This window comes from Equus asinus, chromosome 5 (assembly GCF_041296235.1).
Source record: "Equus asinus isolate D_3611 breed Donkey chromosome 5, EquAss-T2T_v2, whole genome shotgun sequence".
NCBI classification, from domain to species: Eukaryota; Metazoa; Chordata; class Mammalia; order Perissodactyla; family Equidae; genus Equus; species Equus asinus.
In genome coordinates, this window is record NC_091794.1 from 16,009,324 (window position 1) to 16,023,619 (window position 14,296).

Genomic DNA, 14,296 nt, shown 5'->3' on the forward strand with positions numbered 1-14,296 from the left:
TTTTCACAATAAATGGTTTAAAAAAGAACACTACTGGAATCTGATTTATGGGATCGTGTGAAAAGTTAGGGCCAAATAACTAGATGGCTGCTGTGACATATGGAGAAGAGATTACAAGATATCTAATGCTGTACTCTGTGACCCGTGTGGCGTTGTCTTATAGTGGGAGTTGTGTTAGGCCCGTTTGTGTTGAAGTTCAGTGTATCTTTTCTGCAAATAGTTTGAAAATATCTAGCAACATCTGAGCTAGTTATGCTAGTGTAGTTTTTGTCCATCGGTATTAAAAAAGACAGTTTTTTTCAAAAGATTTTCAAACATTTAAGAAAAGCTTGGCATTCTGGTGTAGGAGAGTCTCATAACCTCAGAGGACAGGTAGGAAAGGTGTGGTTCACATGAGAACGGTTCGGCCACTTCAAATCCTGTTGAGGGAAAGTGCTGTTTCTGTCTGGTTGTCCTCTTCCTTCTCTTTTTTGGTGAAGGGTGGATTTGTTAAACTTTGATGAATTTTGGGGTGGGGTCCTTGCTTGGTTCCATTGAATTTTGAGTTTTTCCCCCTACCAGGAACATTTGACATTCTTTGTAAACTAGTAATACACACAAGAGATTATATGATTCCTTTCTCCTCTTCATGCCTTAAAGAAAAAAATATATAATTATACAATGAATTGACAGCAAATACTATTTATCCAGCTCCCGTCTCCTCAATTTAAAGACAACACAGCAAATATGGAAGCCCTTCTGGCTTTGTATATGGGCTTCTCATGTCTTTTGTAATTTGTGAAGAGGAATTCTAGTATATATGTTCTAAATTGGCAAGGAATTTGATATATTCAACATGTATCTGCAAAAACTTTTTTCATCTTATTTTGGCAGACACTGTATAAAGAAAGTCGGGAAGCACGGTTTTATTTGGTAGATGCAGAAGTACTGACACACCACGTGCCCTACCATGATTACTTCTATACACTGAATAGATACCATATCATCCGATCCTCAAAACAGAAATGCCGGCTGAGGTGAGCTGTCGTTAAGGCGCGTTGTAGTCAGGATAGGCTAGATTATGCCCTGGTAACATGTTAATCCTAAAATCTTAGCAGTAGCTTTACACAACAAAGCTTTATTTCTTGCGCAAATTACATGTCCACCAGCGGTCAGCAGGGAGGTGGGGCCCATCACTCAAGTGATGCCATCCCAAAGTGCCATCCCAAAGTGATGGCAGCTTTGTCATCCTGGAGCTGCACAATCCAGAATACGTGTCGTTTCAGTTTGTACAGAAAGAGAGCTGTAGAACTGTGCTCACAGTCCAGTGGCCAGAACTGGGCACACGACCTAGTTTAATGGCAAGGGGGCTGGGAGTTCTTGAGGAGCACGTGGCGGGCAGTAAAGGACTCTGCTGCAGTGAGAAATAAGAAGTGTGAGTGCATTAAAGATACTGAGGGGCCATTATATGCTTGGCCTAGTCTTAGCTAATGTAGTTACTTTCAACTAATGACCACTTGAGATTTTTTATAGAAGGCATTTAGAACATTTAGAATTTAATTTGAACCTTTATTGCTATTTATGTAAAGAAAATTCAGGGCCAGAGAAAGGAAAGAAATAAAATGCCGAGTACTTAGAAGGGAAATTTGATGGAATTATTAACAGCACACAGTCGTGTCTTTATCAGTCTTTATCAGCGAACAAGTTTTCTTTTATAATCTTAATGACTTTGAATCCTTTTGGCTTTTCACGGAATTCAATCTTACGTGTAATTATAATGTTAAAAAAACTAAATTCTGCCCTTTAAATAGATATTCTTCTTTTCCTCCTTATCTTATTAGAGTTTCCACAGATTTAAAATACAGGAAACAACCATGGGCCATTGTCAAATCTTTAATTGAGAAGAATTCCTGGAGTTCATTGGAAGACTATTTCAAACAGCTTGGTTTGTAAATTTCTTTGTTTATCTATTTTTGTAAAGACAGCATTTATTAACGAAATGGATTGATTCTTCATTTGGATTCATAGCAGGAACCGGTAGATGATGTTGGAATGACTCCCACTGAAGTGGTTCCAACTACCCCACTTGGAATTTCAAAACTTTAAATTTTCATTGGTTCAACAAACACTTATCTAATGCTTATTACATGCCAGACATTGTTCTATGTGCTTTGTAAATATCAACTCATTATAACCCTGTGAGGTAGGTACTATTATTTTTAGCCGTTTTACTAAAAAAGAAATATTGAAACAGAGAGAGAGGTTAAGTGACTTGTCCGAGATCACACTGTTAGGAGCTGTCACACTCCCTGCCTCTTTGAGGAGCCAAAGAGGCTGGCTGTACTGAGAGGCTGCATAACTTGATCATAAATATGCCCTTGTGCTCTCTAAGGTCTGCGGAGTCCATCCCTCCCTCACCAGCACAGCTTCCCTGGGTCTGTGCAGGCCCACTTAGCAATGGATCATGCGCATGTATGGATTTAGACTGAGGGAAGTGATACAGTTGTTCTATTTGGATATTCCTTAAAATACACATGAGGGAAAAAATACACATACATGAGCACAATTAATTTTAGTTAAAGAAAATCTGGTAGTCAGCTCAGGTAATTTAAGGCTTCATTGTCTAGTTTTTTGGTTATTTATTTTCCTTGCTTTTCTGTCTGACTTTTATTATTAAGCTCTTTATCAGGAGCAAAGAAAATGAAACTCAAAAATTAGTTTGGCCACTGGATAAAGGACTTCTAATAAAAAAATATGGTGAAGGAAAAGGTTGAAACAAATGACAAAAATGAGGTTTTTAGGTTGTTTGCAAATTTTCTTTTCTAGTGCTTCCTTTTTTGCAAACCCTCATTGTAAATTAGAACTATTATATGCTATGCCTTTCTTTGAGATTGACAATCACGTACCATTATCTATCTTGGAAATCTTTCTAATGATTCAATGTAAGTGGATAGCCTGTTGTTTCCATAACTGAACTCGTTACATTAATATTTAATAGAGCACATGGCAAATTTGCTCTGATGATCCCATCATTTATTAATACAGTTCATTTCTCCTAGAATAACGAAGTCTCATTATGGGATCACTGTACTCTCCAAAACTTTTCATTAAGAGTAAGGTTTGAATCTAGGCCATAAGAACCTAAGTAATAGTTAAAGAAACTTACCAAGGCTTAAAAAACTAAACTGAGAACAAAACAGCAACCACACCTTGTGTATCTTATAGTTGAGAAGCTTTCTCCACTATCTAAAGAGTTCTTTTTTCTTCTTAGAATCAGATTTGTTAATGGAAGAATCTGTGTTAAATCAGTCCATTGAAGACCCTGGAAAACTTAGTGGGGTACGAAGGAGAAGGCGAACCTTCAACCGAACAGCAGAAACGGTGCCTAAGCTTTCCTCTCAGCGTTCTTCTGGAGACGTGGGCCTAGATGCCAAAGGGCACGTTACAGGTAGCTGTTACCTGCTGGTACACGGGGATGAAAGATGTTAGTTTATTTATGTGAAGCAGAATATGCCTCTTGTTTATAAGACACTTCAGTTAAGAGGTCTCCCTTTCTCCTTGCCTTTTCTGATAAGGTTTATCAAACACTGAATTCTATAAAGATAACTAATATATAAGTAAAAAGGAGCAGTTGCAAAATGGTGGGCATATGGCCAATAGAAGTATTTTATTGGGCCCACATGGTATTTTAAAAATTGGACATTTTTATATAAAAATCAAATCTGATAGCCCTGGACCCAAATCCCTTCATAGCAACAGTTGGTTGGAGCTTAGTGGTAGCTGTCCCATTAGACGGCGTTTGTGCTTCCCTGGTCACCAGTCCCCACCACTGATCCCAGCTGCTGGATGCTTCGCTCACTCATTTCCCGCCCAGCATTTACAGATATTTGATTTGTACCCTTGAATGTACTACAATAATTATATGCTTTTAATCTTTATGTACTGTCAGGGCCAGCCCAGCAAAACTGCTGAGGTGGAATTTGACTTTCATTATCCCCACTCTCAATTTTGAAGACATCTTGCCTCTACTAACTGTTACTGCCTCCCTCTCAGAGCTATAAAGCTGTCATTCCTTCTCATCCTTCTACACTATCAAATCCTCTTCTTAGTCTTATATCTTAGTGTGAATAAGTGTGAAATAAGTGTTAGATATCTATCACTTAATGGCTCTTTAATTTTGGAATATAAGCGTTTGGGCAACAGAGAACAGGTGAGAATGATTAAGAAAACTTTTTTTTAAGGAGGGAAGCATTGTACCTGAACCTAGCTCAAATATTATTGCTGAGATGGAACTTACTTAGAGATTGTACATGATGTATTGAATTGCTTATTTAATTTTAGAGTAAATTAATTTGTAATATCCCCCAAATTTGCAGGACTGATGTAGGTTTTCATTTTGAAGATTTGTTTTATATTACTCAGGACATCAGACATGAAAACAGGGATGTGGGGAATTCACCCTAAATCACTTTATCTTTACAAATAATTTTTAAAATTTCTTTTTCCACTTCTTTCAAATGAAATTAACTTTTACCAGTTGTAATCACAATCCTGATTCTAATGCAGCCTTGTGTGTGTGTGTGTGTGTGTGTGTGTGATCTGCAGGAAAGAAGAAGGTCATGGAAAGCTGTAACACGGCCCTTATTGTGGTGATGAGTATTTTGTAAGTAGTTGTTTTGAATGCTTATTGTGCTTGTGTCTCATCTTCTAAGAGTTTCCAAAAGGATTTGAATGCATTTGTACATTATCATTGGAAATTGCCACTATTTGACCAAGTTTGGCCTACAAAAACAGTAATTTTATATCCTGCAGTCTCATAGTTTTGATGTATGATTTTCGGAAGAATTATTAAATTTAAGGGAATACCAAGTACACATTCATAAATGTTTTTATTTTTTAAACTAATCTGTTTTATTTCTACCATCATAGGTTTTTATGGGAAGTTCCATAAACTTAAAGGGAATATTTATATATGCAGGCTGATGAAATCCCGGTAGTGCTATTTGATGAGAACAGTGGTCCTTACCCTTTATTGTTTCTAAGACTCACTTGCTAAAATGCAGCTTTCTCAGCCCCAGACCCGGAGACTGAGTCAATAGGTCTTGAGTAGGGCTGGGGAATCAGTATTTTAAAACACTCACTCACATGGTGAGAAATACTGGGGCAATTAGTCTGAATCTCAGAATGATCTATAGGAATCTACTGAGCTAGTCACATTTTGACCTTTGTCTACAGGGCTCATTTCGAATCTTCGGTAGTCCATTAGATTTAAATGAATTGGTTCTAACTGGGTGAGATACTCCGGGTGAATATTTTTTGGAATGAAGTTCTTCCATCACCTGTTTTTTCTAATTATACATTTCAGAACATAGAAAATGTTTGTTGCGCCTTTTGTAGAAGATTTTCATATTCTGCTTAAGTCAGTTTGCTATGACGATTTTGAGTAGTAAATATTATCAGTGATCTTCTGCATTATTTTGTAGAATATTTATGGTCAGATATTGAATTGTTGATCTATATACTATTTCAGTGCCACAATAATTTCATAGATTTGATTTTCTTGCTACTACTTTTATTTTTTATTTTTTAAAAAATCCTCTTCTGGACGGGTAAAAGTGAATACTATATATTTTTAAGGGCAAGTCAATATTTTAATGGAAAAAATGAGAGCTAAGATGCCACCTATATATTTCCATATACGTGTAAAAGAAATATATCCAGTCAGTTGAAAGGCTGCTGTGAGAACTAATAGCGTAAGTTCATTTAGCAGGTAACAGTATATATATGACACCATTAATGTACATTTGGGATTTGATACTTCTTTTATCTAAGCTGAACTAGAAATTTTCACTGAATGGTAATTTTTTAAATTTGTTTTGGCTTCCACTGGGAAGAAGAGGTACATCGTGATCTACCTAAGATCACGTCCACATTGATCTTAATTTCCTGTTTGAAGTGCAGCAGTATGAGTGTATAACTGCTTAAGCCAAAAGCGCCCAAAAATAGATCTTGAAAGCTTACCTGGTAGATTTGTAAGCTAGTCGTCGCACATCAACACTGACTGGGATTCCTAGCGGAAAGGAGAGATGTCAGGGACAATCCCAACCTGTTTATTGTCACTCTAGTTACCTTCCAACTTTTTCTTAAACATTCACTTAATACTTAAAGTAATTATTTCATACAAAAAAAGTAGGGATAATTGATTTAAATATTAGCAATGATTGGAAACTAGTCTAGATAATACACATTTTTGCAGCTTTGCGTGTGTATTCTGCACTAGCAGTGCTCCGGGTCTGGATCAGAGGGGACTAACCAGGTCTGATTTGCTCTGCCTAGTTTGCTCTTGCTAGTTTTGTTGAATGTGACTCTGCTTCTGAAGCTGTCAAAGATCGAATATGCTGCTCAGTCCTTTTACCGTCTCCACCTGCAAGAAGAGAAATCTTTAAAGTAAGTCCCCCCTGCCCCCGAATCTGTTATTATTTCAGTAATTCTTTAGTTGCAGAAAATTTAATTCCAGTTTTAGAGACTTGGGTCTGCTAACTATTCTTTAGTCATAAACTTTTTTTTGTTTATCTAATTTTTTGTTTTGTTTGCAAATTTATGGGGTTCTGATGATTTCTATAAATTAAAGATTGGAAGCTATTCCCCTCATTTTTAAGATGGCGTTTTTCTTTCAGTTTAGCCTCTGATATGACGTCAAGGGCAGAAAATATTCAGAAGAACAAAGATCAGACACACCGTTTAAAAGGAGTGCTCCGAGACTCCATCCTGATGCTCGAACAGGTAGGCAGCTGTCTGCACCACAGTATGGAGAACTCTCAGACCAGTGCGGATCAGGTGCTCCTCTGGGTGTAAGAGAATATTTCCTATACCTTTATTTGAAGAAATCCCCCTCCTAGAGGCAACTGTCTGCCAGTTTCTGCATTATGCATATTATGTATATAGTCACTCGTATTTTTTTTTTGTTTTTTACAAAATGGGAGCATACTATACACACCATTGTATACTCTCTTTTTTTAATTAGTAATATATTTTGAAGATGCTTCCATATCAGCATGTATATATCTACCTCATTCTTTTTATTGATCTTTCTATATAAAATTTTATGCTTGATATTAACTTTTTATAGAAATGGTAGACACTGTGTACACAGTTATTTTGTTTGTATCTATTAACCATGTATCTTGGAGATACTTCCATATCAGCATATAAAGCACTTCCTTTTCTTTTAACAGCTGCAAAGAATTCAGCTGTATAAATGTGCCATAATTATTCTACCAGTTCTCCAGTGAAGAATGAACTTTTAGGTTATTCTGAAGTTTTGCTATAAACATCTCTTGGACATAGCATCATCAGTATGTGCTGCTCAGTTCCATGAGCCAAAACTTAAGACTCTTTTTGAAAAATAAAGAGTAGTATTTCCATTATAATACAAGCTTACTTTTCAAAATTGAAAAATAGAGAATAGTAGAAGAGAAGAAAATCTATAGTTGTAGCGTTCAGACATAATTACTGTTAATATTTTATTTCCTTCCATCCTTTTCTTCTATGCATTGGTTTGTTTTTTAGAAGATTCAATTGTTGAGCATTTCTTAGGATATCATGTGAGGCACTGAAAGTTACAGCTTCAACTCAGCTGTCGTCAGATGCACAGTTTCTACAGTTTCTTAGTAGCTTTCTTCTCAGACTCTCAGCAAGGAGTCTATCATATTCTCAGGTTTCTCCTTGTCCTCTCCTCCCATTTCCCCCTCACTCTCGACGGATGACTGTGCTTCAAGAAGAAAAGAGACTTTCTCTCTCCTTCTATAACCAGATCTCCAAGCCTTCCTATCGCTCCTCACCGTCCTCTTCTCCACGCCCGTAAGAGCATCCCTCTGCCTGTGGGAAGCGGCCCCTGCACATGTTAGCGGAGATTCCATCCATCACCCCTCGAGGTGCCCCATTTTCAGTCTCCCTCACTGAACTGGATGTCTACCATCAGCGCCTCACTCTGCTCTGCTCTCTCCGACATTGCAAAGCCCACATCATCCACATCCTTCTCTATCCATTCCTCTCTCTCCACTCCCTTCCACAGTCAGCCTCTTTCAGAATTGCCTTCTCTGGCTGTCACACTACTTTATCCTTCATAGCCCATTCACTTTTTTAAGGTTTTATTTTCACCAAAATCACTCGTTCACATAAAGAGTTAACTTGTTCTACAAGGTTTGTTCAGAAAAGTAGCAATCTCAGCACCCTCTTCTCCATTTTTTCCCCAAAGACGACAATCTTTAACTCTTTTACTTTATTCTTCTGGTATTTACCTCCATATTTATAAACAACAAGCATGTATTTCCACTTCTTGATTTTTCAGTTTTAGACATTTTCTTTTGACTTCCTACTAGAGAAGACAAGCCTTTGGTTTTCCTTTCTTTCGCCTCTTCTTGCGTCCATTTCGAATTCCTCCATTCTCCCAAGAAGGTTATAATTTTGGTTAGATCAGTATTCGGTGTTTGCTTTGCTTTGACTGAGTTTGCCCTTCTGAGCTGACACATAGAATAAACCGTGACTGTTTTCTCTTTTCTGTGCTTTTCCTTATCCCTGAAATTGTCCTCTTATTACAGTTGATTAGATTGTCGTATTGTTTGTAAGTGTTTCATCCTCAAAGCTCTGTCTGCTGCATAAATCTCCTCTCACAATCCTCATTCTCCTCAGGAATTCTCTCAGCGGAGCCTCGGACGGGCTCCTGTCAGGTCGGGTGGCCCTCTGTGCGGGTGCACAGCTGTGGTCCTGGGGATTCCTGTGCCCATCTCCTCGGTTTCCTTTAGCCCATGTTTTCTGCTTTCTTGGTTTATTCCCTCCTTTTAATGGAGCATATCTTCTAGTAGCTTCCTGAGAAAGACAGTATGGAGCTAAATATTTTAGGACTTCATCTGCCTGAAAATGTTTTATTCTATCCTTCCCCTTGATTAGTAGTTTGGCTGGGGATAGAATTCCAGCTTGGAAATAGCGTTCCTTCCGAACACTTAAGGCATTGCTCCATTGTCTTTCGCCTTCCAGTGTTAGTCCTGAGAATTCTGAGGCTGTTACCATTCCTAACCCTTTAATCTGGAAACTCACGCCTGTTAGTTCTGGAAGTCGTGAGTTACATGGCTGACGGTTTTCTCCCCTCTGCTCTCTCTCCTGGCCTCCTGCAGCTCCTGTGGTTCACATCTCAGTCTTCTGTTGACAGGTTGTCTAATCTTCTTACATTTTCTTTCCAGTTTCCCTTTCTTTGCCTTTCTGTTCTGCTGCCTCAGAGATTTCTTCAACTTAATCTTCAAATTCTTCTATTGAGCTTTTCAATTTTTGCTAACAAGTTTTTAATTTCAAACAGCTATTATTTCTCTGAAATTTTTTATAACAATATGATCTTCTTAAATGACTATAATATCTTTATCTCTCTGACCATATTACTGATAATTAAAAAAATTTTTTTTCCTTCTTCTTGCATACTCATTTTCCATCAAGATCCTTTTCTCCCTGTCTTGATTTCTATCCTTAAGGTTAGAGGATTTCTTTAGATATCTGAAGTCCTTGGTTGTCTGCTGTTTGGCTCAGAAGCTCTTAATATGTGGGTCGGGCTGGTCTACCCTGAACTTCTCTGTCGATCTGACTGGGCTGTTGGTTGAGAAATCTTGCTGTCAGTATCTTTAGGTCTTTGCTCTGGATTGGTCAGTTTCCACAGAGAAGACTCTCCCAGTCTTCTACCTGAAGGATTAAGGGCTGGGTGCCATCATTTTAGGAGCTGAGTGAAAGAGGCAGGATGGAGCCGAGGGAAGGGCAAGAGGGGATGGTCTCAATATTTAGTATATGCTTTTTCGTACAGTCCCTGTTTTTGGTATAGTCCCACTGTCTTTAGCGATATCTTGGTGTCCCCCTAGCCAGATAGCCAGAGACCCTCTGTTATGTCCTCTCCAGAAAGTAAAATTCTAGACTTCTGCCCAGGTAGTAGGAGAGGGTAGATGCCCAAAGTTTCAGCCTATCCTTATATTTTAGCCCCTTCCTTTTCAGTCCCACTTCCAGAGATTCCTGCCCATCAATTCCTGCGGCTCTTGGGGATTCCTCAGGGTAAATTTGGTTGGTTCTCAGCTTTCTTTATTGTAAGCTCAGGATTCAGCTTTTTCAGGCCTGTTAAGTCATCCATCTGCTTTTGAGTTTCCAAAGTTGTGTTGCTGTTGTTACCTTTTCTGTTCTCACCACCCTTGTGGATGTATGCCTTAAAAAATCCCCTGAGGCCGGCCCTGTGGCCCAGTGGTTAAGTTCAGCGTGCTCCACTTCGGTGGCCCGTGTTTCATTCCTGGGCGTGGCCCTATACCACTAGTTGGCCCTGCTGCAGTGGTGACCCACATCCAAAGTAGAGGAAGATTGGGGCAGATGTTAGCTCAGGGCAAATCTTCCTCAAGCGAAAACAGGAAGATTGGCAACATATGTTAGCTCAGGGCAAATCTCCCTCAGCAAAAAAAAAAAAGAAACAAAAAACCTTTAACTGTGCTTTTAGTGGGGTTTCAGGAGGGAGAAAAATTGGATGCCTGTATTCAATCCACTCACTCACTCTTCAGCTCACTCCTGCGTTGTTTCCTTCCCCCATATTTCCATTGATATTGCTCGAGCTAAGGTCCCCAGTGACCTCTGGCTTTTAAAATTAATGTACCTTTCTTTATCTTACAGCGTCAGCATTTGACAGAGCTGACCACTCCTTTCTTGAAATGTATCTGATCTTGCCTTCTTTAAAACCATGAAAAAAACCCCAGCTTTATTGTGATATAATTGTGAACATACTATCAAATTCACCCTTTTAAATAATTTTTAGTCTATTCACAAGGTTGTGCAAGCATCACCACTATCTAATTCAAGAGTATTTTTATCATCCCCATAAGATACCCCATACCCATTAGCAGTCACTCCCCACCCCTCAGTCTCTCAGCTCTTGGCAATCACTGATCTACTTTCTATTTCTATGGGTTTGCCCTGTTCTGGACATTTCCCATAAATGGACTCATACTATGGTCTTTTGTGACTGGCTTCTTTCATTTAGCATAAATGTAAAACTACTTTCTGCTCGTTAAAATCATCCCCTCTACCTGACCTCTTCTGCCAGTGCTCTGGGCTCCCTGTTAGATTCTCTTCCAGTCTCTACTTCCTCTTTAGGCGAGCTCATCCCCTCCCTCACTTGGAATACCACATGTGCCAAGGACTCCCCAGTCCATCTCTCTCACCTGGATGCCAGTAGCCATCCCAACTGATCATGTCCAAAACAGAATTCAGTTTTCGCCCCAAGCCAAACCTAATGCTCCCCTAGTTGACCTTATTTCAGAAAATGATACTACCATTGTCCAGTTGCTCAGGTCAAAAACAATACAGTGTGTAAGTGTACGTTTATGCACGTGGGCATCCGTCTGAGTTCTGTATCCCTCACTGCTCTGTAAGCTCCACGGAGGCAGGGACAGTGCCTGTTGGGTTCACCATTGGATACCTAGTGCTTAGCACACTGCCCAGCATGGAACGGATAAGCAGTAAATATTTGTTGAATGAATGAATACAAAAAAGAATAAGACATAATTCTTGCTCTCAAGTTGCTTACAATTTATTAGAGAAATCAGATGTCCATGTATAACACTTAAGTGTCAAGTAAGTAGTGAAGCTTTGGGAGTTGAGAGGCAGGATGATTAGGGAAAAGTGCCTGGAGACAGTGGGGATGGGTGTCAGACCGTGCAGACAAACGTGAGCGTAATAGCAAGCAGCAGCTGGAAGTGGAACTTGAGTAGTTCAGGAGGAGACCACTGCAACTTTAGAAAGGGTTTAAGAAACACGCCTTTCACACTGGATAATCTGATTAATGGAGGTAACATCCGCAGCAGTATGCTGTAGGCAGAAGTGCAACACTACGGTAACTGGCAAGAACTGTGAGCAGTCACGCCGACAGACCCTAAGGAATCAGGTGTTTTATTTATTTATTTTATTATATATATTGTTAAAGACTTTTTTTAAACTGTTTTTTCTCCCCAAATACCCCCAGCACATAGTTGTATATTTTAGTTGTGTGTCCTAGTTGTGGCATGTGGGATGCCGCCTCAACATGGGCTCATGAGTGGTGCCATGTCCGTGCCCAAGATCTGAACTGACGAAACCCTGGGCCACTGAATCAGAGGGCGCGAACTTAACCTCTCGGCCACGGGGCTGGCCCCCAGGTGTTTTATATTCAGTCTTTTATTTGGACATTAATATAAACAAAATTACATTAAACGTGAATGTAACCTTTTGGCATAAAAAATAATCAGAAAGATTTAAACAGTCTGATTTTGAAAATTAATTTTGTTTGCAGTTGAAGAGCTCACTCATTATGCTTCAGAGAACCTTTGATCTACTAAATAAGAACAAGACGGGCCTGGCTGTCGGAAGCTAGCGATGTTAAGGACTGAAATTGAGAGATGCGTGGAACTAAAAGAAAACATTGTGAAGAAAACCAGAGGATGAAGGATTTTAATTCTCATAGGAACACTTCCATATTTTCTCATTATTGGTACTTATATTATGAATATTCCCTTTAATAACATTTATTTGATAATTAGTCTCTGATGGCCTTATACATGTATATATGTATACTTCTATACATAATTCTAAGCTGTGAATTTCTCCAGTGAAGCATGAAATATATTGTGGACTTGAATTTCTGTAATAAAAAAAGAAAACGAGACACTCTGAGTAGTATGACTTCATTTTTCAGTGAGGTTAGAAGTATGATGCTTTAAGTTTATCTGTTAGCAGAGAACAGGGTGTGTCCAATAGGCTGCTCTCACGGTTGAGACACATTCTAGAGGCTAAAGAAGACGATATAAGGGGAAACCTCTAAAGCACTACTAATTTTGAAGGATCAGTTTTCAGGCATATATTATAACATTTCTAGGTTTTTGTACTGTAAATATTACAATGTCTTCATTTATTTAGCATGTAAATTCAATAGACAAACCTTTTGAATCTGTATGTTGTTGATAATGATCTGAAAGTTTCTTCAGCCATGTTGTATCTCTGAAGGAAATAGCGGTTTCTTCAGGTACCTGTCAGAGGTGAGATCATCTTGCCTCTTCATATGTCAAATGTCAGAAGAGTCAATTTCGGAAAAGGATACATGTAGGATACTGGTACTCAAAATGAAGAACCATGCTCTGAGTTTTAAAAATCAGAAGCCGTTAAAACTTGGGCATTTAGTGACAGATCAAATGAATACTTGAACTGAGCTTGGCTTCAGCTTAGCATTCTTTCATGGTGCAAGTGAGCCATCTGGTTGAAAATAACTTGTGGATTAGTTTTCAGTAGCCACGTATGGCTTCCTTTGTTAATGCGTGTGTGCAGCTTGTTTTAGTCAGTAAGTTATAAGGCAGACACCAACTTTAGCTCTTGAATAAAAAACTTTTGGGGCCCTATCTCCCAGTTACAAGTGCACTGACTGAAGTTGTATGGCTCACACAAGCTTTGGCTCTTTCATAAAAAGTTTTTAGGTGGATATATCTCAATACAAGTGACCTCTGGAACAATAAGGACAGTGCAGAATAATTTGTCTGTATTCTTATTTGAACAACTATTGCCTTTATTTAAATATTTCTTTTTTTCCCCATAGTCACCACCGCCACATGGGTTTGGTAGTTATTTTTGAGATGTCTATAGCGAATGAAAGTACTGACTCCATTAGAGGGAAAATAAGTTTCTCTGGGTGAATCCCAGCTAACCTACCTCGGGGTACCACTGTACCGACCTGGGGGTTTTTTGATAAGGATTTATGAAGTGTCTGGCTCTGAGCAAGAGTGACTGGATTATAAACTTGAAACCTTGTTTTCTGTTAAATTCACAAAAATGATCAGTGACAAGCTGAATATTTTTGTGATGTTTCTTTAAAACTTGTACTTCATAACATACCTCAAAGAAAATTACCAAAGTTGCATTATAAATTACAACTAAATATGTATGTATGCAGAATTCAATTAATTGTATTTAAGCCTGTTATGTAAATTGAATATCAATAAAACCCCCAAACTTCTGAGTTGTAGTTTTTCTTCAGTTTAAAAAGCCAAAAGTACTAGAAAGCCTTCTGTAGTAAAAACATGTACATGGGCCTATACTCTTTTTAAATTTTAAAATAAAATACAAAAATAAAACCCAAAGAAGACTCTCATCTTAGGACAATTTCATTTCAAATATGCAAACTGCTGGAACTAAAGTACTAGATAGGCCTGCTGGTCTAATGTAGAGAGTGCTCGCCAGAAATCGTGAAAATGAACCAGCTGGATAAATGAACAGATGAGGG

At 38.5% G+C, this 14,296-nt stretch overlaps 1 protein-coding gene across 9 annotated transcripts in view; it reads left to right on the top strand.

Annotated features, from left to right (window-relative positions):
* GRAMD1C (GRAM domain containing 1C) overlaps window positions 1-12,691 on the top strand; it is an 87,071-nt gene extending 74,380 nt beyond the window's left edge. For all 9 annotated transcript variants that reach the window (XM_014838619.3, XM_070508859.1, XM_014838618.3 and 6 more), the window contains 7 exons: window positions 874-1,016; window positions 1,821-1,924; window positions 3,251-3,427; window positions 4,585-4,642; window positions 6,316-6,426; window positions 6,657-6,762; window positions 12,320-12,691. In XM_014838619.3, coding sequence (XP_014694105.1) covers window positions 874-1,016; window positions 1,821-1,924; window positions 3,251-3,427; window positions 4,585-4,642; window positions 6,316-6,426; window positions 6,657-6,762; window positions 12,320-12,400 — 780 coding nt within the window. In that variant the 3' untranslated portion in view covers window positions 12,401-12,691. The remainder of the gene's footprint in view (window positions 1-873; window positions 1,017-1,820; window positions 1,925-3,250; window positions 3,428-4,584; window positions 4,643-6,315; window positions 6,427-6,656; window positions 6,763-12,319) is intronic.
* The last annotated feature ends 1,605 nt before the right edge of the window (window positions 12,692-14,296 follow it).